The 27,239-nt window shown below is 45.0% G+C and overlaps 1 protein-coding gene across 2 annotated transcripts; it reads left to right on the top strand.

Annotated features, from left to right (window-relative positions):
- The first annotated feature begins 776 nt into the window (after positions 1 to 776).
- LOC140455289 (histone H3-like centromeric protein A) lies at positions 777 to 24,717 on the top strand. Of its 2 annotated transcripts, none has more exons than XM_072550036.1 (5): positions 777 to 892; positions 2,022 to 2,207; positions 8,469 to 8,587; positions 10,544 to 10,621; positions 14,485 to 24,717. In XM_072550036.1, the coding sequence occupies exons 2-5, from the start codon at positions 2,027 to 2,029 to the stop codon at positions 14,617 to 14,619; spliced, it is 513 nt and encodes a 170-aa protein (XP_072406137.1). In that variant the 5' UTR covers positions 777 to 892; positions 2,022 to 2,026; the 3' UTR covers positions 14,620 to 24,717. The 2 variants fall into 2 exon arrangements, with proteins under 2 accessions (XP_072406137.1, XP_072406138.1); XM_072550037.1 differs by lacking the exon at positions 777 to 892 and adding an exon at positions 1,265 to 1,488.
- Positions 24,718 to 27,239: the final 2,522 nt, after the last annotated feature.

Below are 27,239 nucleotides of genomic sequence, written 5' to 3'. Positions count from 1 at the left end.
GAACCATAAATCTACCAATACTCAAAAGGAGTTCCAATTCACAATCAGACCACTTAATAAGCTTTTCCATTGCAAATATATACTTTATTCATTGGAGGAAATGTTTTGTATATAGTTAATGAAGCCATTCAGATCTATACTCCCTTTGCGTTCAGAGAATGAAACAAACATTGAACTTTTTCCTTAACTCACAATTAACCTCTTGGCATATAACTGAGCGGTCAACAAGGTTTCAATTACTGAATGGACTTCAATTCTGAAGTTTTGCTTTGGCAGAAGGACCATACACGGTGGTCTTTCCCCAATGTTGCACTTTAGTGTGTCCCCCAACATGTGCTGCTGGGAATGTGCCAATCCGCAACACTCAAGTTAAAAGCAAACTAAAGCGTGTCTTTCACCGACTTAACAGTTAGTGTTTGTCTCGGTGAGGCCCAGAGAACAGACTGTAAAGCGCAGAGTAACATTTTATAACTTTGTTTCCTGTACCTGCCCATTGCTCACTCCAACCACCGACCTCCCTCACTGATGACTCTCCATCGGTCTCCTTCATGACAGCAATTCAAATACCGATCTGTCAATCTCAACGTATCCCGTTTGGCTGTTGGCGAACTCAGCTGTCGATCGTCCTGGGGCCCCACCCTGGTCCAATGGGGTGTGTGATCGCGCGGGCCGCCTCCCCAATCAGCAACGGGTCCGCCCCCAAGGAGGCGGGACCTCGCCGAACGCCGGCGCCGATTGGCGGAGGGCGGTTTGGGGGCGCGCGCCAGGCATTGCACCGCCTCTCCGCCGTGGCGTCAGGCCCCGCCTTCCAACCGTCGGCCCTTCGGTTGCCCCGGCGACGACGCGAGCCGCATTTTTTGAATTTGGCCCCAACTCGGGCAGCGTTCGGCAGGTGAGTCAGAGAGTGGGGCGCAGGCGCGATCGGGGGGGGCAGCAGGTGAGGGCGTGGGGCGCAGGCGCTGCAGGTGAGCCCAGGTTCGGTGGGGTGGTGATGGTGGGGAAAGAGACGGTACCCTCCAGGCGTGTAGGTCCCAGAGCCTTGGCGGTGCCAGGGAGCTGTCAGACTCGGGCCTAGTTCCTGCAATGAACCGAGGATGAAATATATGCATCAACAAAAAAAGAAATCCACCGTGAAAAAGTTTGCAAGGCAGCAAGCATCACGTTTTACAATCCCATTTCTGCAGCAATCCCATAGCTGTACCTAAAGCCAGCAAGTTTAGTTCCTGGTCTTAAACCCAGAATTAAAACCTGTGGGGCGACCGCAGATCAGATTTGCCTGCAAAGCATGTCTCAATGCAATCTTAGCTTCGATCTCCCAGCCCCGTCAGCTCTGGAAAATCTCCCTCAACAGCTGAGTCTTGCTCTTTCTTTGTTTTGGCCAAACGCAGAAAATGAAATTTCTGGAGAAACTGGGCAGAATCTGTGGAGAGAAAGCAGAGTTAATGTTTCACGTTGACTGACTGCCCTTCTGAACTTCTTTAACCAAAGGTTTGCTCATCGCTCCATGTGGCCCAATGTCACTTGTTAATTGCAAACCACTCCTGAGAAATTACTTGGTATGCTTCAAGGCACTATGTCAATGCAGGTTGTCGAATGTCACTTAAGTTTGGTAAAGGGATTGTTGAATACATACTGGAGGACCCAATTCAGGTGCCAACAGGAATGTTGTGGAGTGGGGTGATATGAGGTGATGCTAGCAGGAACAGTAGTATGATTCATTTTGAGATGGTATGATACTAGCTGCCCTCTCTCTGATGGACATAAAAGATCCCATTGCACTATTTTGAAGAAAAACAAATGTTTTCCTGGTAGTACAGGTTGACATGACTGAAAAACAGGGACTTACTGTTGTTTGTTCCTTCCTAAACGGGCAGCTGGATTATGGAAGGTGCTACAGAAATGGAAGCCATTTCCTCCAAATAAGTCAGTGACAGTAAGACCCTGGGACTAAGGCCCTATGTTGAATGCAGTTTGTCCTTTTCTAGGCATCAGCTTAATTTCTTTAACTTTTTAAATTGCAGCAACAATGACCGGAAGGCCGCATGGAGCTGCCAGACGGAGGGGACCAATGCCAAGGAGGAGATCACCATTGAGAGAGCCCCCTGCACGGTCACCTGCGAGAGCATCTCCTGTACGATCGCCACGTGGGAGGAGGACGCAAATGAGTCCCCGAAGGAGATCTCCAATTATCCCGCGACGTAGACCGAGTAAGGCCGATTTAGGATTTGATGTTCTTGCTGCGCCACTGCACACTCTCTTAGCCTCTCACTCCTAATACTTTGAGGCGACTGACCTGGCGACTTCCAAAATAGTAGTGAAAGCAAACCATCCCAATATAAGATGGTGCACTATACCGATCTGACTGACTTGGTGATGGGAAGGTGAACTGAAGTAAGTCATAGAGTAATAGAGATGTACAGCACGGAAACAGACCCTTCAGTCCGACTCATTGAGAATAAATGGGGAAGAAAATAAAGATTAAAAAGTAAACGGTAACGGTGTTGCTTGGTGATAACTGGCACATGTACTTCAATCAAATACGGCAGATGAGCAGAAGAGGTGAGGTGAGATGGGGGTGGGTGGCATGGTTTAGAAATTTGAGGATGATGTAAAATGGTTGTTGTGGTTGACTGGCTGTACAAATACTGGAGTTTGCAGGAAAGTAACAGTGGACTAGTCAGATTGCCAAAAAATAACAAATATAATTGAGGCTAGCAAAGTGTGAAGTGATGTATTTTGGGAAGGGCACACCAAGAACAGATAATAGTCAAAATGGGGTCCAAATTCTGAGAAGTGTCTTCTGCTTTTGATGCATGCCCACTGATGCCTGAAGGTTACATGACTAGATAGATGATGGGTGAAGAATTGAGAGTTTACATGTGGTGGTATTGTCCCTATGCTTGGAGCAGGAGAGTGAGGTTCGTGCCCCACCTGATCCAGAGGTGTATATTAGCAATGTTGAACAGATTGATGAAGGGACAAAAAAATGATCCATTTGTGGTATTTCCTCTTGTTGCAACATAAAAGCACTAGCCAGGCAGCAGCTAGAATATTGCATGCAGAGAGGCTGTAACCACAATTCACAGAGATGTTATTTTTATTCTTTCGCTTCGTGGGATGTGGGTGTTGCTGGCTGGGCTGGCATTTATTCACCAGCCCTAGTTGTTCTTCAGAGTGTGGAGGGGTGATGAGCTGCCTTCTTGAACTGCTGCATTGTGCAGGAAGTGGATGCACCCACCATGCTGTTCAGAAGAGACTTCAGGAACACATTTACAGGAATGCTGCCAGCACTGGGAATACGTCCAGGGAAGTTCTTTGGATGGAACTGACAAATAAGAAAGGCATGATCACTTTAATGAGCTTGTACGACAGACACCCCCACCCCTGCGCTGCCCCCTCCCCTCCCCCACACCACCACCAGTGTAAAATTGAGAAACAAATTTGGAAGGAGATCTCAGCTATCTGTAAGAATATTACAGTGGTTATGGTCAGGGATTTTAACTTTCCAAACATAGACTAGGACTGCCATAGTGTTAAGGGCTTAGCTGGAGAGGAACTTGTTAAGTGTGCAGAAGAGAATTTTCTGATTCAGTATGTGGATGTACCTACTAGAGAAGTTGCAAAACTTGACCTACTTTTGGGAAATAAGGCAGGCAAGTGACTGAGGTGTCAGTGGGGGAGCACTTTGGTGCCAATGACCAATTGTATTAGTTTTAAAATAGAGATGGAAAGGATAGACTGAATCTAAAAGTTAAAGTTCTAAATTGGAGGAAGGCTAATTTTGATAATTAGGCAAGAATTGTCAAAAGTTGAGTGGGTGCAGATGTTTGCAGGTAAAGGGACAGCTGGAAAATGCCCAGAGATGGTATGTTCCTATGAGGGAATGCTGGATGACTGGAGAAATTGATCAAGAAGAAGGAGGAAGCCTATGTCAGGTATACACAGCAGAGATCGAGTGAATCCTTAGAAGTGTGTAAAGAGTATAAAAGTGTATGCTTAAGAGGGAAATCAGGAGGGCAAAAAGAGGGCATGAGATAGCTTTGGCAAATAGGGTTGAGGAGAATCCAAGCGGATTTTATAAATATGTTAAGGACAAAAAGGTAACTCTGGAGAGAATAGGGCCCCTTAATGATCAGCAAGATGTGTGGAACTGTAGGAGATGGGGAGATGAGTATTTTGCATTAGTGTTTACTGTGGAGAAGAACATGGAAGATATAGAATGTGGGGAAATAGATGGTGGCATCTTGAAAAATGTCCATATTACAGTGCTGGATGTCTTAAAACAAAAAAAATGTGGATAAATCCTAGGACTTGATCAGGTATACCCTTGAACTCTGTGGGAAGCTAGCGAAGTGATTGTTGGGCCACTTGATTGAGATAGTGGTATCATCGATAGGCACAGGTGAGGTGCCAGAAGACTGGAGGTTGGCTAATGTGGTGCCACTATTAAAGAAAGGTGTTAAGGAAAAGCCAGGGATCTTTAGAACAGTGAGCCTGACATATGTGGTGGGCAATTTATTGGAAGTAATTCTGAGGAACAGGATTTACATGTATTTGGCAAAGCAGGGACTGGTAAGGGATAGTCAACATGGCTTTGTGCATGGGAAATTGTGTCTCGTGAAGTTGATTGAGTTTTTTGAAGAAGTAGTAAAGAGGATTGATGAGGGCAGAGTGGTAGACATGATTTATATGGACTTCAGTAAGGCATTCAACAAGGTTCCTCATGGTGAACTGGTTAGCAAGGTTAGATCACATGGAATACAGGGAGAACTAGCCATTTGAATGCGGAACTGGCTTGAAGGTAAAAGGGAGAGGGCGGGTGTGGGGGTTTGCCTTTCAGACTGGAGGCCTGTGACCAGTGATGTGCCACAAGGATCAGTGCTGGGTCCACTGCTTTTTATCATTTATATAAATGATTTGGGTATAAACATAGGAGGTATAGTTGGTAAGTTTGCAGATGACAGCAAAATTGGAGGTGCAGTGGACAGCCAAGAAGGCTACCTCGGACTACAATGGAATCTTGAGCATTTTATCTCTCCACCCTTCAGGCACTTTACCTGTATTCCTGATGAAGGGCTTTTGCCCAAAACGTCAATTTTCCTGCTGCTTGGATGCTGTCTGAACTGCTGTGCTTTTCCAGCACCACTCTAATCCAGAATCTTGATCAGATGGGCCAAGGAGGGGCAGATGGAGTTTAGTTAAATTAATGTGAAGTGCTGCATTTTGGAAAGACAAATCAGGACAGGACTTGTACATTTAATGTAAGGTCCTGGGGAGTGTTGCTGAACAAAGAGACCTTGAAGCGCAGATTCGTAGTTCCTTGAATGTGGAGTCTCAGGTAGTGAAGAAGGCACTTGGTATGCTTTTCTTTATTCGTCAGTGTATTGAGTATTGGGAGGTCATGTTGTGGCTGAACAGGACATTATGTGGCCACATTTTGAATACTATGTGCAATTCTGATCTCCCTCCTATAGGAAAGAAGTTGTGAAAACTGAACGGATTCAGAAAAGATTTACAAGGATGTTGCCAGGATTGGGGTGTTCGAGCTATAGGGAGAGGCTGAATAGGCTGGGGCTGTTTTCCCTGGAAGTGGTGGAGGCTGATGGGTGACTTCATAGAGGTTTATAAAATCATGAGGGTCATGGCGGCAAAGTGTTTTCCCTGGGATGGGGGAATCCAGAACTGGAGGGGCATAGGTTTAGGGTGAGATGGGAATGCTTTAAAAGGGACCTAAGGGGCAATGTTTTCATGCAGACAGTGGTGCATGTATGGAATGTGCTGTCAGAGGATGTGTGGAGGCTGGTGCAGTTACAACATTTAAAAGTCATCTGGATGGGGATATGAATAGGAAAGGTTTAGAAAGAAATAGGCCAAGTGCTGGCAAATGGGACTAGATCAATTTAGGATATCTGGTCGGCATGGATGAGTGGACTGAAGGGTCTGTTTCTGTTCTGTGCACCTCTCTGACTTAAAAATTTCAGCAATGTTGAAAGGTCAGGTGAGCTGACATTACTTTCTTTGGAACAGAGGAGGCTGAGGAGATGCTGAAGTTCATCTATAAAATTCTGAGAGATCAGGATAGAGTTGGTAAGAAGGATCCTTTATCTGAGAGGCTGGTTAGTTGAGGGGGGGAGGTAGGAGGAATTCTTAAATTTTAAGTATCGTAGAATCCATACAATGTGGAAGCAGGCCATTCAGCCTATTGAGTCTAGAACAACTCTCCAAACAGCCTCCTACCCAGATCCACAGCCTCTACCCTATCCCTGTAACCTTGCAATTTCTGTGGCTAATCCACCTAGCCTGCACATCACTGGACACCATGAGCAATTTACCATGGCCTGCACGTTTTTGGAATATGGAAGAATGTGCAAACTCAACATTCCACACTCCAGAAAGTCGCCCGAGGGAGGAATTGAACCCCAGCCCCTGGCACTGTGAGGCAATAGTGCTAACCACTGAGCCACCTTGCCATAATTGGTGGAAAACATTACATGGATCTTTGAGTGTTCTTTTCGGTCAGAGAGTGATGGGCTCCTTCTAAACAGTTCTGTCTGAAAGGCTGATGGAGGTAGAAACCTTCATTCATGCTTTGAAAAAACTCTCAAATGCACTTGGTGCAACCAATAAGGCTGCAGACCAAGAGCTGGAAGGTGGGATAAACTAGACAGTTTTTATTTTTATTTGGGGATGCAATGTTTTATACATATTTCTATGTTTCTACCAGCAGTGAATAATGGATGTGGTAAACTCTGGTAAGTAAGGTTTTGAACCCAAGAGACACTTGCTCCTGTCACAGTTTGCAGAATTTTACATATTCAAATTCATGGACACGTTACCGTGTTGGTTTTTCTTCGTAGTGGGAACCTGTTCAGCAAACTTGAATTTACAAGCATGCCCCAAGTCACAACCCGTCCAAACTCGTTGACCTCCGTGGTGTGACTATTTAGAAAGATTCTGCACGCGAGCTGCCGAAACATTACCACAATAAAATGCCACAATTTTGTGGGAGCAAATGTATGGTGGAGGCAATTGTAAGATCAGGAATAGGAGGAGCAATAGACCACACACTTCTCGAGCTGTTCAAATGGACTGTGGCTGATCTTCATCTCAACTCTTACCTGTCCACTCCTCCCAAGATCCCTGAGTGACCAAACATCTGTGCATTGCAGCCTTAATTTTACACAGTGTTGGAAGCATCCCACTACACTTTGGGAGTAGAGAATTCCAAAGATTCCCAACCCTTTCAAGAAAGAAACATCTGCTCAAATGGTCATTGCCCTATCCTGGGGCTGTCTCACTGTGTTCTAGGTTTCATGATCAATAGAAACAATGTTTCAGATTCAACCCTATCAAGCCCCTTCACTTTCTTGTTTGTTGTTCAGTGAGATCCTATGGCCCTGTCTGGAGAACAGCAGGGCAGTTCACCGCATTTCCTGATGAAGGGCTTTCGCCCAAAACATCGATCCTCCTGCTCCTCGGATGCTGCCTGGCCTGCTGTGCTTTTCCAGCAACCCCCACTCGGCTCTAATCTCCAGCATCTGCAGTCCTCACTTTCGCCCAGTTCTCCGCACATTCCCGGCCTATATTTGCCCATGATAAGGGAAGACGATTGTGGGCCCATCTGCAAAATTGCTGCATTTGGGAGCTTGCTGTGTGCAGGCTGACAGCTGCACTTTCCTCTGGCAGTGCACACCCTTCAAAAAGCACTTCAGTGGCCGTCCACTGGTTTAGAGGTGGCCGGCATTTGTGACTATTGGCCGTAATCTTTTCTTACGTATGTCATCGTTCTTGGGTTGCAGGTTGTCACTGGAAAATCCATCATTTGTTACTCAATGTAAATTGTCCTTGAGGGTAGTGAGCTTTGAAGGGCGCCCGAAACGTCGATTCTCCTGTTCCTTTGATGCTGCCTGACCTGCTGCGCTTTTCCAGCAACACATTTTTAAGCTCTGATCTCCAGCATCTGCAGTCCTCACTTTCTCCCAGCTTTGAAATGTAGCCTAGTACGCGTGCACTCACTGTGCTGTCAGGGAAGGTGTCCCAAAGTTTTGATTTAGCTAAATGCACATCATTCCACCTTTTTTTTTTTACCTTCTGCTTTTTTGTAACACATATGTTGCTTCCCCACTGCCCTTTGTACATTTGGCATATTGACCTAATCATCAGTGTAAAAAGCCCTGATTTTCATTCATTGGATAAAGCCATACGAAGCTGTCATTTTCATTAGCGTGTCTTTGAACAGCTAACATCACAAGGCTGCTCGTAGGTGCTGGCCAGCCACCTGGGAATCTTGCCAACAGAAGGGGACGTTCTCAGCTAAGTACCTCCAATGCTGGGTTTCAGTTGTCACTTGACAAACTAACACTCGAGCGTGTACTGAGCAGAGGTTGACATGTTCCTGTGACGATGGGTAATTGAGAGTTTGGCTTGCTCGTTGGAGTGTGTCCAATGAAGGATGTGTCTGTTTGCAGGAGATCAGCCGCCTGTCCCTCGGAGGAGGTTCCGCCCAGGCACCAGGGCCTTGATGGAGATCCGCAAATATCAGAAATCCACTGACTTGCTTATCCGCAAGCTACCGTTTAGCAAACTGGTGAGTCCCAACCACAGTTCCCAAATTTGGGGGCTCAGCGTTAATCTTTTGCTTCACCGGCAGTTATAAGCATTAAATAGAGCATCTTATCGGGTCAGTAAACTACACAGCTCGATGTTTGATTCTGTTTTCTGCAGAGAAAGGGAACAGTCCGTGGATGAAATGATAAAACCTCTAAAGAGGTAGGGGGCCGAGACTTTTAGGAGAAAGCGAGGGACTGCAGATGCTGGAGATCAGAGCTGAAAAATGTGTTGCTGGAAAAGCGCAGCAGGTCAGGCAGCATCCAAGGAGCAGGAGAATTGATGTTTCGGGCATGAGCCCTTCTTCAGGAATCGGCGTTTCGGGCATGAGCCGTTCCTCGTTCCTGAAGAAGGGCTCATGCCCGAAACGTCGATTCTCCTGCTCCTTGGATGCTGCCTGACCCGCTGCGCTTTTCCAGCAACACATTTTCAGCTGCTGAGACTCTTAGGAAGTTTCAGGCGCATGAGTCTTCCAAAGGCCGCAGGTCTGACAGCAATGATAGTTACTCAATCCCAGGTTTTGTAACATCCTGCAGAATACTGCAGAGGCTGGAAATCTGAAATGAACAGAGAAGTTAGTGGGTCTGGCAACATCCAGGGAGAGAGAAACAGAGTTAATATTTCGAGTCCGGTATGACTCATCTGCAGCTGGTGAGGGGACTAAACTGGAGATGTAGTGTTGAGCTAGTTAGAGTGCTGCGTCTAGTTCTGGGGCGTCCTATCTCCACAAAGGGAGTCGAGATCTCGGAGAGGGTAAGAGGAGATTATAGAGATAACTCCAGCAGGAATGAGGAGCTTTAGATATGAGAAAAATCTGGGATCCTTCACCGTCACAGAAGGTGAGGGGGTAGAGAGGGTAAAATTGCCAGGATTTTGATAAAATAACTGGGGAGAATCTGTTTCCAGCACTAGCACATGGTTTAACAATTGATCAGCTGAAATGAATAAAGAATGCAATTTGATGGAGTTTGTGGACAGTGACAGAAATAGGTGAATCCAAGGCATCTTTTTAAAGTCAGCACAGAAGGGGTGGTCTGAAAGGCCTCCCCTGTCATGCTTTAGCCTAATAGTTCTGCGAACCCAGCGAGCTGGATACAGTGAGAGAAGTACCGCCACTGCTGAATAGCTGACGGCTGAGTGGTGGTAGTTTTCATCAAAATCATTTGGCTGGTTGTTGACTGTTTGCTTTTGCTTTCATTGAAGTTGCAGTATTTTATCACAGGATGATAGGGGCACAGAGAGAGCCCGCTTGGCCCGTTAGGACTCTTTGGTAGAGCCACACATAAGAACATAAGCAATAGGAGCAGGATTAAAAATCACACAACACCAGGTTATCGTCCAACAGGTTTATTTGCAAGCACTAGCTTTCGGAGCGCTGCACTTTCATCTAGTGGTTGTGGAGTTTATGAGTAATATATGGAGCGGGAGCAGGTTATCAGGCACGTTGAGTCTGCCCTGCCATTCAGTAAGATCTTGACTGATCTTTTTGTGGTCTCAACTCCACTTACCTTCCTGCTCACTGTAACCTTTACTGCTCAAAAATCCATCTTTGCCTCAAAAACATTCAACGAGGCAACCTCAACTGCGTCACTCAGGAGGGAATGCCACAGAATCACAAACCTTTCAGTGAAGAAGTTCCTCCTCAACTCAGTCCTAAATCTGCTTCCCCTGGTTTTGAGACTGTGTTCCTTTGTTCTAGTTTCGCCTGCCAGTGGAAACATAATATTCAATTAATACTGCTCCTCCCCCCCCCCCTACTTTCCTGTGACTGTTCTTTTCTTTTTGAGCACTTGTTGCCTCCCTTCAGGTGTTTTCGACAACAAAGATAATCCCTGGTAGCACCTTGAGAAAGAGGCCTGGGGAAGAGAGAGGGGTAAGTGGGGTGGTGTGGGCACTCAGTGCTTAACACTAATGGTCTTTCTGAACTCCTTTCCAGGTTCGTGAAGTGGCTTGTCGTTTTGCCAGGGGTATTGAGTTCAAATGGCAAGCCAATGCTTTGCTGGCATTGCAGGAGGTAATGGCTGCCGATATTCTTGAACCCATATTTGTCGTGATTTAGAAGTTAACTGTCTGATGAAGGGCACTGACAATTATTTTAATCCCCCTCTGTATTTTATTTTCTTTTGCAATTGCCAAAAAGCCTGAGGTAGTTTAGGAATAATTTGAAATATTCACTCGGTTGCGCAGAACACTGCTGTAAAAAGAGACCTGTTGCCAAAGCTTTTCCTCTTCCACTCATCAGGACAATTGCAAAAATGTGAAATTTTAAGCAACCACAAAATTTGTACCCCAAAACAAATTACAGGTGTACTGCATCTAACAAATCAACTCTGGCTCAAAAGTAACAAAATTAGAAATTGCTGGCAAAACACAGCATTTGTGGAGAGAAAGTAGAGTTAATGTTTTGGGTTCAGCTACCCTGCTTCAGAATCTGTCCCAGGTTTTGCTGTAGGGGAAAATAGGAACCTGTAGGCTCCCCAAGCTTACCTGTGCTCACTAAAAGCGACATACATTTCTATGCAGTGCCCCCGCTCTCTACAAACAGGGCTATGTTCAAACCGTGTTCCTGCATTTGAATTATCTGGAAGTAAAGAGAGCCTACAGTTTTCTGTAGCTTTCTCCATGACAACACTTTAGCCAATTAGAGTCAACTTACTAGTCAATTAATGTGAATTAACTAATTTTCTCCCTTGGCATAAATTGTTATGATTGTTTGAAATTTGACACTGTTGTGTTTATGGAAAAGCATATCCGGTCAGGCAGCATCTGAGCAGCAGGAGAATCGACATTTCGAGCACAAGCGCTTCATCAGGAAACTTATGCTTGAAATCAGATCGGGTGTGCTTTTCCAGCACCACAGTCTTTGATTCTGATCTCCAGCATCTGCAGTCCTCACTTTCTCCCACTCTTGTGTTTATCCTGAGCACTTGACAGATGAACAGCTTTGGCACACGTCATTGATAGAACAATTGGAAATGTCTTGGGAGGCTTGTGAGGTGTGTGAGAAAGTCAAAAGATCAGAATCACAGTATGAGAAGCAAAACTTGTCAATTGATTAACCCCAAATGAGAATGAGGTGGATGAAGGGATTTGGGGATGGTGCAGGAAAGGATTTAGATCCAAATCCCACCATGCCAGAAGGTGAAATTTGAACTCCATAAAAGTCTGGAGTAAAATGCTGGCTTTAAAAAGGCACATAAAATGATTCTTGTGAAAACCCAGCTGGTTCATGAATATCCTCTGGGGAAGGAAATCCACTCGGTCTGACCTATTTGTGACTACAGTGCCACAGCATTGTGGTTGACTCTCAAATCTGGGCATTTAGGAATGGGCATTAAATGTCAGCCTAGGCAGCGATTCCCAGGTAATGTCCACTTCCATACTGTTGTGATTTTCCTAATTGAGGCCAGGGATCATGCCAGCAACATTGGGCCTAGAGTGCAATTCAGCAATGTGGGGGATTGCAGAAAGAGTGAGTACAATAATCATAGAATCCCAACAGTGTGGGGGGCAGGTCACTTGGCCCATGAGTCCACACTGACCTTCTGAAGAGCATTCCACCAAGATCCATACTAACCCTGTAAGTCTGCATTTCCCATGGCGTATCCATCTAGCATGCACATCCTGGACAACTTAGCATGGCTAATTCACCTTAACCACACACCTCTGTGTGCGAAAAGAAGTCTTTGGACTGTGGGAGGACACCCATGCAGAATCACAAACTCCACACAGACAGTCACCCAAGGCTGGAATTGAACCCAGATCCTTGGCTCTGTGAGTCACTGTACCACACCTGGGTATAATAGAAGCTTACAATATTGGAGGAGGCCATGCGATCCCTTATACTTATGCCGACCCTTCGGAAGATCAGTCACATTAGCCCCACATCCTTACCTTTACGTCTGGTCACACTGTTAGTTCCTTATTGAGACCCACAAAAATAATATTAAAATAATAACCGGCTCCGCAGCTGTCAGAGTTGCAATACTAACAATGTCCAGTAAGTGGCAGTATTTTACTGCTGTGGTTCCCCGTCTGTGTGTGTGTGTGTGTGTGTGTCTTATGCACGCAAGATCCTGAGGTCAGACAAAAAGCTTGAGTGAGAGTGGAATAATTCACCCAAAGAGACCAGCCTCCCCCAGTCCCAAACGGATCATTAAATGGACCAATGTAATTAATTGAAGTAAATGAATCGAAGCAACAAGTGGGTGAAACGTTGCAAGCATCCAGTCAACCTTTTGGATCCACAAAGTATTTGATGAAGAAGCTTTAGTTTTTAATGAAGGCTAATTTATCTTCATTTAAACAGAAAGGTATTTCCAACAACAAAAGTTGCCAACCCTGCAGGCTCCCTCTGGCATCTTCAGGAATTGAAGCTTAATCTCCTGCACACTGCTGTGTTGTGAGCCAGAGTAAAATCTAAAAACAAAGTGTACTTGTTGGTGATCAGGGTGGGGTGGGGTATCGGTTGTTTGTTTGAGCAGAATGTTATTTAAAATCGTAGAATCTCTGCAGCGTGGAAAGAGGCCGTTCGGCCCATCGAGTGTGCACCTACCCACCAAAGGGTGTGTCCCACCCAGACCCACGCCCGCTCCTACCCTATCCCTGTAACCCTGCATTTTCCGTGGCCAGTCCTCCTAACCTGCACATCTTTGGATAGTGGGAGGAAACCCACACAGATACAGGGAGAACATGCAAACTCCACACAGACAGTCACCCAAAATTGGAGTTGAACCTGGGTCCCTGGTGCTGTGAGGCAGCAGTGCTAACAACTGTGTCACTCAGTAGCACTATTACTGGAAGAATCAAATAATGTTAAAATCTCCAAGAATAGACCCAGTCAGCTTCGGCAATCCCAAACCCACACCATTGTAATTCTGAGATTCAGGACCAGCATGAAACATGTTCTAAAGCTATCTCTATAATGAGCATGTGAATGACTATAAACAGGGACTGGGGGTGTTCTACGGGGTATCCTGGGTCAATTATTCCTCTGCCAACACGCTTAAATTTTTTTAAAAAGTTGACACATTCTCATACGGACAAAGAACAAAGAAAATTACAGCCCAGGAACAGGCCCTTCGGCCCTCCAAGCCCGTGCTGATCCAGATCCTCTATCTAAGCCTGTCTCTTATTTTCTAAGGATGTGTATCCCTCTGCTCCCTTCCCGTTCATGTATCTGTCCAGACACATCTTATCGTGCTCGCCTCTATCACCTCTGCTGGCAATGCGTTCCAGGCACCCACCACCCTCTGCATAAAGAACATTCCACGCATATCTCCCTTAAACTTTTTCCCTCTCACCTTGAACTCATGACCCCTAGTAATTGAGTCCCTTGCTCTGGGAAAATTGCTTCTCACTATCCACCCTGTCGATATCCCTCATGATTTTGATGATCTCCCTCAGGTCCCTCCCTCAACCTCCGTCCTTTTAATGAAAATAATCCTAATCTACTCAAGACCTCTTCATAGCTAGTGCCCTCCATACCAGGCAATATCCTGATGAATCTCACTCTGCACCCTCTCCAAAGCACCCACATCCTTTTGGTAATGTGGCAACCATAACTGTACACAGAATTCGAAATGTGGCCAAACCAAAGTCCTGTAGAACTGTAACGGGACCTGCCAACTCTTGTACTCAATATAGACATGTTGCTGTTTGTGGGATGTCGATGTACATACATTGGCTGCCAGTTTTCCGATGTTGTAACAGTGACTTTGCTAAATAATTTGTTGTCGGGAAAGCACTTTGGGATGCCCAGAAGTCATGACCAGGCACCCCAAGAGACAAAATCTTCCCTTCCTGTTTCCTTTTCTCTCCTCTTTTCTAAGACTGGATCGTGATGCCTTTGATTTGATGTTCCTCTTCTTTCCTCAGGCAGCTGAGGCCTTCCTGGTGCTGCTTCTGGAAGATGCCTACCTCTGTACCCTGCATGCCAAGAGAGTCACTCTGTTCCCAAAGGACCTTCAGCTCGCCCGCAGGATACGGGGCATACAGGAAGGTCTGGGCTAAAGGAACCAGGGAAAATACTCCTCTGTGTTAACCCATTCCTACCCCCCTCTCCTATCCATTGGTGTTACGTAATCACCTGAAGAAAATGACTAAGTTAAAACCATATGCAGGAGACAGAAGGCTACGAGAGCTATGGTCTGGCACTGATGTCTGCTTCATGTTCCTGCTACACATCTCTCGGCACAAGAGCCCGTTGTATTATTGTAGCATAGCCATTTTAGTTCTGCTTTTAAGTCTATACCCTGGTTGTTCTGTGTCTTGTGAACTTTAATTTTTTTGTGCTTTTACACTTTTCAATGTGTCAGATGGCTCTTTCGTAGGAGAGCGGCTGACTTGTCATTTAGCATCTCCGATCTACGATCCAAATGCTGACTCTGCTCTGATTTCCCAGTCCCCACACATACACCCTCTCAGCAATGCTATATTTTTTTTAATCTAGCAATTTTATCTGTCACCATCTCATGTAACATGTAACTCCACCAGATGGTTGTGGAGTTGGTGGTGACTGGGCCAGAGCGGGTGATTGACATTAGAGATTAGGGTCAAGCTGAAATGAGGACTGATAGCTGATCAGGATGAGTCCGGCCAGTATTGCAGTGTCTGTGCTGTTCAACATCAGGGCTGCACTCTTGCATTCTTAACATGCTTGGTGCCAGCTGCTTTTAACTGCCTGGCCTACGTGCATAAAGCAGATTTTTAATGTTTTAAAAAGTGTTCATCAGAAAGCTGTTGCTTTCGGTGAATTCCTTGCAGGTTTTGGTGCTTTGGATTAGTTTGTGCCTTCCTGTGGGAGATGACATCAGGGAGATTGCAGACAGAAACCCCACCTGAGCAACTCATGTCAACCAGTGGCTCCCCAGCAGTGTCTCTCTCTCTCTCCCTTCACAAAGTTTTATGCTTTAAAGGATCTGAATGTCTCTTCACTCTGCTGAGCATTCATGATTGGATGAGGTGAGAGTGAGGGGACTGGGAGTCACTGATCCCCAGGGTGCTCTCATTCCCTCCCCCGCCCTCACTGAAGGTCTGGAAAGTTTCTGTGAGGTTGAAGTTTCGTTGTTTGAGTGGTTTAAAGGAAATGCATGTGGTGGACAAGGGGGGGAAGGACCTCTGACCTGGTCCGAACTGAAACAAGCAACCCACTTGGAGAGGGAAGAGGCAATGGCCTGTACTTGCCTCACCATGAGCCCAGTTACATAGCGCTAGGCTGGAGGACAGGACTGACGACAGTCTCCGAAGGATCTGCCAGTCCTGGCTCTTACCTGGCACCCGTGTGATACCTCCGAGACTTGTCTCTTGTCTGGTAGCTGTGGGACTGCACCCATTGTGGAATAAAGAGTATAGAATAAACTGAACCTAAACCGCAAGGAGTATCAATGAATGATTACATATCTTGCAGCTGTCATGTTGGAAAGATTATAGCTGATTGTTGGGGTGGGAGGACTCCTCTCTCGTCAAATAGGTTTCCCTGAACTAAAAATGAAGAGTCCCCAAGCTAAGTATTTTAAAATTTTGGCTTAATCTGCTTTTCCTTTTATATTTTCTAATCAGTGTTTTTAATCATTTATTCAGCCCTTTTAAAGCAAGTTTGAAATTTGATAATTATTTTAGTCCTGTTTTCTAGCCATTGCCTTAACCAAGCAACCTCGTTACAACTTCTCTGCTTGGCTGAAAAACTGTCTTAAAGTTTGTTGTCCGTGGTTGGGAAGTTGGCCTGGATCACGCCTGGCTACATCGTTTTAATTGGCACAGTGGATTTCTTGAAGGGAAAAAGCCAATGAGATTTGTCAGCCAGTCAGGTAGAATCACCAAAGGTTATGAGTACGGGAAGTGTGGAAGAGAGGAAATATTTAAATTGTGTTTCCTCGCTTGTCCTATTAGGTACCACTGATGTGACCTCCCTGTTCAGATTCTGTGGCTCGGAGCACGCACTGATAATTAGTTTTTCAGTTTTGTTTTTAAATAATCGTGGTTTTAAAGAAAATCATTACTGAATATCACTGCTGTGCTGTCGGTGCCTTGTCAAGTGGAAGATTACAAGCACCAGCCAGCAGGCATTGCCTGTCTAACTATTTAGGTATATGTCCATTTATCGATTGTACATGCAACCTTATAATTATGTGAAGTTTCAGATGACTCCAATGGGATTTTGATGCCCAAAGCCTTATTGTGACCTGGGATGGTGAGGGGGGTGAGACAGCTTCTCTTTGCTTAAGGACCGATCTTTTGGAAATGATGCCATTGACCTGACAGTGCACTTGGTCAAGCTCACACTTGGCTAGTACTCACTCCCATCAGACTTCCAGTGACCTGAGCGTTTAATCAATAATTGTCGAACTCCCAATACCGTGCTTTTGTTTTAAGTTGTTACGTAAGACCTTCCTTTGTTGATTTTAGTTTTTGCATTGAGATTCTGTCAATCGCATCATGATGCTAAACCCTTTCTAGTTTCCCCAGAGGCGTAAAAATGTGGCCTTTCCTTGACCCAATGCCCTCTGAATCCCCCCCCCATTCCCACCACCTTCTCGGATCGAACCATTCCCTGGGTGAGTTCCTGATGCTGGAGGAGGCTATTCCTCCCATCATACCTGTGTCAGATGTTTGAGAAAGCTCTCCTGTTAGTCCCATTCCCTATTCCCATCACTCCCAGTCCGTACATACTTTTTACTTAAACCCTGGAAATGTCTCTTGTTCAGGTTTATTTCCTCCTTGGACATCTGGTTCCTGATATACCTCTACGTTATCTCTGCAGACAATGACAATGCAAACAGCTCGCATACAAGTGACTTTTGTCATGCGAGGACTCAATGAGCATTGAGAGACAGGATTCCTCTATTATGTTCGCTCTTGCTCTCTCTCTCTCTCTCTCTCTCTCTCTCAGCCAAGAACCACTTGTCGATGTGATGGGAAAAGGGTGTAATTGGACAGGACAAGACCAGACAGGGTTATACAAATAGAGCAATTAGAAGCTTATAAAGCTAGCCACTAGCAACCATTGGGTGAATTTGAGCAAAAGGGAGCTTACCTCAACCCACGACAACTGGAAATTGTGAATTTTACTCATGTATCGGAGAGGATTCTGTATACAATCCTGCTTTGAAACACGTCCCAAGGACTTCAGTTTGTAAATAGAGTTTAAGGAAAAATTGTTTTCACAAGCAAATTTGGTTTGGGCGGGAAGAGGGGGGGTTGTTTCTGTATTTTCTAACTGGGATGAACAATGCAATAAAATGATTTGATCATTGGCTAAGCTTGAAATCCTGGATAATTCTGTAACAAACTTTGTTGAGCCAGACATGAATGGAAGTGATCATTTGGCTTGAATCTTATTAAATGGTGCATGATATAGAGTTTGGTTTCAGATACAATTTTGGAAAGTTTATTCCAAGAAGATTATATTGTATCCTCGCTCCCACAGCAGGACTTGTTCAAAATACAGTTTGAAGAGTTGCGATAGGAATACATCATGTCTCCCCTTGAACCTGTTCTGTCACTTAGTCTTTCAGCTCAAGATCACTTTCTCTCAGTCTCTGATAGTGCCCCCCACAGCTCTCAGGAGTAGAGAATGCCAAATCTTTACAACTTCATGTGAAGCAATTTCATCCTCAACCCCGTCCTAATTGATCCCAAGATTCTGGATTCAGCAGTTCGATCAAAACGTCACCAAAAGTGTTCTGTTTCAATTAACTCACCTCCCACAAACTCCTGAAAATAGCTACCCTACTGGCCTGTTTATTGTGTGTGTTGGACAATGGTGTATATATTTTCAGTGGTGCTGGTCATGGGAGTGGCTGCAAAACCAGGAATCTGCCCAGCTCCTCTTACCTGGGTCTTTACAATAGTCACCTGAGACAGCGACCAACACTGGATGAATGTACTGGTGAAAGTTGCAGACTGACAAAGAGCTCAAGGGGTTAGGGAAAGGTTAATGATTTTCCTTGGATTTTCGTAAATCAGCTCTCTTTTATGGATCTCACTCTCCCAATTGTTGAGGGCAGTTTATGGGTTAACCTTGGAATGCAGTATCCCATCAGAGATGGTATTCTCCAGATGAGACATTGAACCAAGTTTTCTAATGACTGTCAGAGTGAGCTGTCGTGTAAGCACCCTTTACAGTTGTTTGCGTAAGCCTAATCCCTAAGCAAAGCTAGTGATTCATTGTGACATCCCCCTCCCCGGAATATCTGTCCTCTCAGGTGGACTTAACAGATCCCATCGGGATTATTTCTGAAGTTGATGGGGAAGAAGGGGAGCGCTCACCACCTCCATATGTTAGCCAATACTTCTCCCTTAACCAAAACAACATTTTCTGATTTAAACCCTATTGCTGTCTGTAGGAGCTTGCTGTTCACTAGTCGACTGCTACATTTGTAGTTGAAGAGTGTGATGCTGGAAAAGCACAGCCAGTCAGGCAGCATCCCAGGAGCCGGAGAATTGACGTTTTGGGCAGGAATTCCTGATGAAGGGCTTGCACTCGAAATGTCGATTCTCCTGCTCCTCGGATGCTGCCTGACTGGCTGTGCTTTTCCAGCACCATACCCTTTGACTCTGATCTCCAGCATCTGCAGTCCTCACTTTCTCCCTGCCACATTTATTGGTTAAGTAAAGACTACATCTTGTGCCCTGGGATATCCTGAGGCCATACTGGGTGCAAAATAACGCAAAGCTGTTCATTCTGTTTTGCACAAGCGCTCACGGCTGTTGGAGTTCTGGCTTTTGCAGAGTTTCAGTCAGATGAGCAGGGTGAAGAACAGGACAAACAAACCTTTGTGGTTTTTTTTTAATGTATGACTGTACAGGCATAACTAATCCAGCCTGGGTTCCGAGAAACACCACAAGGATTGAGTTAAGTGAACTTTGATTCATGTCGTCCTGGGACAGGAGGCACACAGAGGTGATGACAGGATGAGGGATTTTCTCCCTAAAGGATACCAATGAACTAGATGTATTTTTTAATCCCGTTTCTCCATGGTCAGCAAAACAGTCTGCTTTTTAAATCCAGATTTAGTTATAGGGATGCACAGCACGGAAACAGACCCTTCCATCCAGCTCGTCCATGCTGACCAGTTATCCTATACTAATGTAGTCCCATTTGCCAGCACTTGGCCCATATCCTTCTAAAACCTTCCTATACATATACCCACCCAGATGCCTTTTAAATATTGTCATTGTACCAGCCTCCACCACTTCCTCTGGCAGCTCATTCCATACACACACCATCCTCTGCGTGAAAACATTGTCCCTTAGGTCCCTTTTAAGTCTTTCCCCTCTCACCTTAAACCTATGCCCTCTAGTTCTAGACTCCCCTACCATGGGGAAAAGACCTCAGCTATTCGGCCTATCCATACCCCTCATGATTTTATAAATCTCTGTAAAGTCACCCCTCAGCCTCTGACGCTCTAGGGAAAATAGCTCCAGCCTATTCTGCCTCGAGCTTAAATCTTCCAAGCCTAGCAACGTCTTTGTAAATCTTTTCTGCATCCTTCCAAGTTTCACAACGTCTTTACTATAGCAAGGAGACCAGAATTGAAAGCAGTATTCCAAAAGTGGCCGAACCAATGTCCTGTACAGCTGCAACAAGACCTCCCAACTCCTATACTCAATGCATTGACCAATAAAGAAAGTATACCAAACACCTGCTTCACTATCCTTTCTAACTGCGACTCCACTTTCAAGGAACCTTGAACCTGCACTCTGAGGTCTGTTTGTTTGGCAACAATGCCCAGGATCTTACCATTAAGTGTATAAGTCCTGGCCTGATTTGAGCTACCAAAATGTGGCACCTCAATTAGTTATGTTTGAATTCCCTCAGGGTACCACAGTGATGATTGAACTCATGTTAATGGATCTCTTGTCTCAGATTCCTAGTCCAGTAACAATACCAATGTCACACCATTCCATAAGTTCAGTTTCTTTGAATCCCACGAGTGTGTTAGCCTCCCTATTCTATCCTGGGATTTAATTCAGGTGGGTGTTGTTAACTAGGTGCCAATTTGAAAGGCAATTGTTTCTTTCCATGGTAACCAGACATTACAAGTAAGTCAGAAGAGCCCTGGGGAGTTTGTTGAAAACTTCTCTCTCTATGCAGGCCCTGAATGACGTCATGGCCTCTAATCTGCTGGAGTGTAATAATTTGAGTGTCTTTTGTACACTTTTTAAAGCTGTCTGCACAAAGTTCATCCCTGAAGCAGGCACGGTGAATAAAAAGCATTATAGCTCTCCTACGAATAGTACGCAGCCCAGTTTAAACATTTAACACTGAACCTGGATTAAGGAACTAAAATGTTGGAAGGCATTTTTTGAGGCCTGAGCAAATGGCAGACAGAAAGGTCAGGAGTTCGGTGTGTCTTGTCTTAACTCATCCTCTACAGTGACCAGGGGCTTTCGGGGTGAGGCAGAAGAAGAACAATATTACAGGGAGCTTTTCCTGAACAGAGCTATCATTGTTCAACAAACAAAAGCAGGTATGACAATGGTGGTGAACACAAAGCCCGTTCACTCCCTCATAGCTGCAGTGGGGGCAAACTTTCCAAAACCTTTGTTTGCACTTGTTCTTGGCAGATACACGTGACTGGCATTTATTGTGTGTTCGCCTATTTCATAAGGAGATTAGTGTAGGACTCAAGTCATATACTGGCTACAGAATCAAGGGTTTTTGCCCTTAAAAGGGATACTCGTAACCCTGTTCGACTTCACTTTCAGCTTCACAGCCACGAGATTCCAGATGAAGGGCTTATGCCCAACACATCAACTCTCCTGCTCCTTTGATGCAGCCTGACCGGCTGTGCTTTTTCAGCACCACACTCTTGACTCTGATCTCCAGCATCTGCAGTCCTCACTTTCTCCTCACAGCCACTTTTACCAAAGGCTGCGTTTCATTTGATTAAATATTTCAAAATCTCAATGCCAGGTTTGAAGTCAGGTTCTCTGAATTACCGCTACCAGTGATATCACCATTGAAACGGCCTTGGAGGTGAGCGTCACTGTGAAACATGCGGCTGTACACAGTGTAACCTCACCATTTCTGTTGTCTGTCTGATGGAAGACAGTTCCCTTGATACTCACCCGCACCCACTCGGAATCACATGCACCTCTGCATCAAGTACTCAAACAATGTGACCATAGTCCCTCGACTGTTTGTGGAGAGATCCAAAAGCAAAACTGCCCTTGTATCTTAATGGACTTGAACCTGAGCCTCTCACTCCAAGGTAGGGACACTACCGCTGTGCCACAAAGCAGCTGCCTGGGTCTCTTTTGTATTTTTTTCTTCTGGGTCTGCTTTTTTTTTTCTTTTTCCTGAATCACGTGTGGCTTTTTTTGTGTGAGACAGAAAAATGTCGACACCATTGTGAATAGACTTCATTATTAAATACATGCACTTTTTTTTCTCCTCCACCAGGAAAAGGCCTCATTTGGCCAATTGAATACTTATAAGCAAAGTCCCTGTTAAGGGCAATGCTCACTCAAAAAGTGAGGGGGTGACGGGAGTGGGGAGCTAGGAACAGAGAGAGAGAGAGAGAGACAAAATCACCCTTCCATTAATTTCCTTATTTAGTCGAGGCCCTTCTGACCCTTCAGAACATGCCTTGCCATTCAATTAGACTTCTCTCTTCATCGACCTGTCTTGTACCTTAAACTCCTTGAAACCTTAAAATCTATCAATCTCAGTTGTGAAAGTTTAAACTGATGATGATGCCACACCCAGTTTAGTGGTGGAGAGTGTTCCAGACTTTACCCTGAAGGAAGTGCTTCCTGATCTCATTCCATCACCTGTTCCACCTCTACCCTGCACTCAGACAGCCTCGTTCTAATATGAAGCTGATGCCTCCTGGTCCTGGGCTCCACCTCCAGCAGAGGAAGTGGTCTCTGTCCACCAACTCTCCTAATCATTTTAAATGCATTGATTAGATCATTCCTTAATCATATACTGTATACTCAAAAGGATACAAGCCCAATCTGTATAATTTGTTGTTATACATTAGACCTTTTATCTGGGTGTCATACTGATAAATCTACACTATAACCACTCCAATCCCACTATATCCTTGCTTTCAGTGGAAGATTTTGTGCTTTACAGGAGTAGGTTACAAGGCAATAACACACACAGGGCAGGCAGGGGGAAGTGGCCCCTGCTCCTCGTGGCCATTTGGGTCCCCCCCGTAGCTTGCTCAAGTTGCCTGAAGGACAAGGTTGAATGTTCTGCTTCCACGTTTGGATACTTTGCTGTTGGTTCCAACAGGAGCAGCAGGTTGGGGGTGATGTGATGAGGGAATGTCAGCAGCTGCACACTAGTTTGTCACCTTCAGAGAGGCGGTTGGAGGAGACAGAGAGCCACTCAGACATGTGCTACAGATACAGGTCACTTTCAGGGCCAACAGTGAAGAGCAGGAGCACCTACTGATATATAGTTGTTAAATGATGTGAGTTCTACCTCCACTGTGGATGTTAAGGATTTAAATACACAGCTCGCAAAAGGAACAATTGATTTGTTTGGAATAAGAAAAACAGAAAAAGACCATTTGGCCCATCAGACCATACTGGTGTTTATGCACCACTGAAGCCCCTTACCATCTTTCCTCAGCTAAGTCTATAACCATCAATTCCCTTCTCCCTCATATAGCTGTCAAGCCTCCCCTTACAGAAATCTGTCCGATTCACCTCCCTGAGGTAGAGTCAAAACGTGTGGTGCTGGAAAAGCCTAACCGGTTAGGCAGCAACTGAAGAGCAGGAGAGTTGGCATGTCCAGCAGTTCGTCACTCTCACTACTCTCTGAGGAAAGCACTTTCTTTCTCTCCTTTCGTCAGACCTTGAGAAACAGATTATTATGCCTCTCTTCAGGTTTCCCGATGATAAGCTTATGTTGACAGTTTCCAGTTTAACTCTTCACCATATGAGGAAACTTTTGGTGCTTTACCCATTCTGTCAAAATGTTTTGTAATTTTAAAGACCTCCGTTGGATTGCCATCAGCCGACTCTTTCGAAAACTGAAGCTGGCGATGGCCCTCCCGATTGCTCATGATGTTCGAGGATGTTGAGGAAGGATTGGTGCAGGAATTGTCCACAAGACTCGAAGATGATGATGATCTCATGATTTTCCGACACCTGTCCCCTTGTTGCTAAGGTTTGTATGTGGGGTGGAGCTATTATAAGAATGTCAAATATGGGAATGGGGTAGGCCATTTGGCCCCATGAACGCAATTCTCCATTCAGTATGATCATGACTGATCTTTGGCTTCAGAATGTCAAGCCCATAATTGAGCCAGGCAATGCCAGGATAGAGATAGGGGCCATAGCTCAGATGAGATATTAAACTGAGCCTGAGCAGGAATTACCCCTTGTATCCAGGTATGATACTTATCTCTCAACCAAAAGTGCTGAGCAAAGCAGACTTTCTAGTCAACAGGTTTGTGGGATCTTGCTGTGCAGATTATCTGTGGTGATTCTATATTTTGCAAGTCTGTCTATGCTTCATGAAGAGGTAATGAACTGTGAGGCCCCTGGGGACATCCCAAGGTTGTGAAAGATGCAACAATGGGGGGAAAAATGGATGAAGAGAAAGGCTTTTCTGTCCAATATGTCAACGCTCGGCAACAGAGCTATCCAGTCTAATCCCATATTCCAGCTCTTGGTCAGTCACCTCGAAGTGAGGATACCAAAGATAGATATGTTAACTGTGAGGGAGAGTTTCTACCTCTGTCAGTCTTTAAGGCACTGGATGAAAGGAATACTCCTCAGCTCCCCTCCTAGTTGTTACTTTTCTATGTATAACCTGTGAGAATTAACAGAAAAGGTTCTTCCCATCCAGTGTACGTAGACATAACCTTGATAACTTTGTATGCTTCAATTTAATGCCCCCTCAGCCTCCTCTGCTCCAAGTAAACATTGTGCATGCCCAGTCTTTCCTGATTGCTGCAAATCCCCAATCTTTGCAATGTCCCTCTGATCTCTTCCAAGTATAATTGCATTTTTCCTGTGGTGATAGTCAGAACAAAATGTCATTCTATCAAGGCTGTATGTGAGAGGTGTTGCAGGAGCCACAACAAGGTGAATGTGAATTGAATGGGCTGTTAAATAAAACTGAGGCCGGTGATGTAAAGGTTATATATCTTTGTGTCTTAATTGAATTCAAACACTTGCAGCCCTGGAATGTGGATCATTTTTATTATCCCTTCGCGCTTTTACATTTTAACTTCAGTTCTAATGGGGAGAAGATGTCAGTTAATTGTATGCAGTTGTTAATTGTAAATTGCTTGTGTTCACCTGGTAACAGTCTCCATGGAATCAGAGGATGGATTGCCCAGGACAACCAAGCATAAAGTGGCAATTCCCTTGGGAGCAATTAAAGTTTGTCACGTTAACACGGTGCATCTGTATGTGTGTGTGTGTGTGTGTGTGTGTGTGTGTGTGTGTGTGTGTGTGTGTGTGTGTGTGTGTGTGTGTGTGTGGCGTCTCTGTTTTCTGCCTCTCCCACAACAGGCCATTTTAAACTTGTGCTTCAAACAGAATAACATCGACCGTCTAAACGGAGTATTTTGAGAAGACGTGGATGGGATTTGTTAGATTGTGAAGCATTTCGAAAGGGACGAGAGTTGACCTGTGTTAGATGTGGTTAGCACTCCTGCTCCTGAGGTGGGAAATTCGTGTGTTTGAGTTCCCACCCCAGGACTTGAGCAGAGGGATTAAGGCTGGCAGACGTACTGACTTTCAAATGGAGGCCCTTTCAACCTTCTCAGGTGGATATGAAAGGTCCCTTGGTCACTGTTTCAAACAAGCAAAGGGGGAGGAGCTCCCCTTGTGTCCTGAATAATATTTATCACTCCATGCATCATCACCAAGAAACAGGGTTACAGGTCATGACCTGTGGGAGTTTGCTATCTGTAAGTTGGCTGCCATTTTTCCAATCGTGGTTACACTTCACAAGTGCAATTGTTGTAAAGAGTGCAGTACAAATGGAACATTTTCTTCTTTTCATTCAAGAAAATACTTGTAATCAGGTACTGCCACAAACAAGACATCACTTCTGATAGCTGACGCTTTGACAATCAGAGGGCCCAGTTTTAAGGTGATTGACAAATGAACCAGAGGCGAAATGAGGCAAAGTAACTTCATGAACCAAGTGATGGACTGTTCAATCATTCTACTGTGTATGCAACCCATCTCGATAGCATGGAAAGGTCATGGAAGCAGTGGAGGAAGTGAAAATACCATTTTTGTTATTCTTTCTTGGGATGTAGCCAAGTCAGTATTTATTGCCCATCTCAAATTACCCAGAATCAACCACATTGCTGTAGGTCTGGAGTCACATGGAGGCCAGAGCAGTTCAGGACATCAGTTTCCACCTCAAAAGGGCATTAGTGAACCCATACGTTTATGTTACCAACTACCAGCAACAGTTTCATATTCATCATTAGATTCTTAATTCCAGATGTTTCTTCACCATGGCAAAATTCAAACCCAGGCCCCCAGAACATTAACTGCGTCTCCAGATTAATAATTGAGCCATCATACCACGAGGTTGGGATTTTATGAGAAATGTCTTGACTGAGGAAATGCTGAGAACTTACAACCGTAAAGAGTGGTTAAGGTGTATGAGTTGGGCACAGTTGAAAAGAGAGACGAGTAAAGGCAATTGAAATGTCAATAGAAAGGCTGAGCTGTGGTGAATACAATGGTACTTCAACCCCAGAACAGATGAGGTGGGCTGAATGGCCTGTTTCTGTGCTGTGACAAACGTGAGGACTGCAGATGCTGGAAACCAGAGTTTAGATCAGAGTGGGGCTGGAAAAGCACAGCAGGTCAGGCAGCATCCGATGAGCAGGAAAATCGATGTTTCGGACAAAGCCCTTTACCAGGAATAGGATGTTTCTGTGTTGTGTGTTACATGTAATAGGTGGTAGTTAGGAATGTCTTTTTATTCAATGCCATACAGTGACATTCTGTGAAAATGAGTCTTAGGTAACTTCTCCAGATGTGAAACAGTCGGCTATCTCTGATCTCTGAAACATAGAGACATACATTGAGGCAGAAGGCCAATCAGCCCATCCTGCCTGTATGAGTCATTTGAAATGATTGTCCAATCGGCTTTGCTCCCCCTCCTGCACATTGGGCGGCATGGTGGCACAGTGGTTAGCACTGCTGCCTCACAGTGCCAAAGACCCGGGTTCAATTCCTGCCTCAGGCGGCTCTCTGTGTGGAGTTTGCACATTCTCCCTGTGTCTGCGTGGGTTTTCTCCGGGTGCTCCCACAGTCCAAAAATGTGCAGGTTAGGTGAATTGGCCAGGCTAAATTGCCTGTAGTGTTAGGTGTAGGGGAATGGGTCTGGGTCGGTGTGGACTTGTTGGGTCGAAGGCCCTGTTTCCATGCTGTAAGTAATCTAATCTAATTTCCCCTCCCCAAACACCCATTGTCCCTCCTTATAGACTCTACCAACTGCTCCTTTATTCCTGAATCAGTTTCCAGCAGTTGAACAGGCAGTACATTCCACATCATAACAACTTGCTGTGTAATCCAACAAAGTCTTCACCTCTCTTCTGGGTCTTTTAACAATTGCCTTAACTCTGGGTATCTGGTTCCTCTCTCTCTCCTTGTCAAAAACCTTCATAATTTAGAACACTTATCTCCTT

This window comes from Chiloscyllium punctatum, chromosome 30 (assembly GCF_047496795.1).
Source record: "Chiloscyllium punctatum isolate Juve2018m chromosome 30, sChiPun1.3, whole genome shotgun sequence".
Classification (NCBI taxonomy): Eukaryota; Metazoa; Chordata; class Chondrichthyes; order Orectolobiformes; family Hemiscylliidae; genus Chiloscyllium; species Chiloscyllium punctatum.
This window is presented reverse-complemented; position numbering and strand designations above follow the sequence as displayed.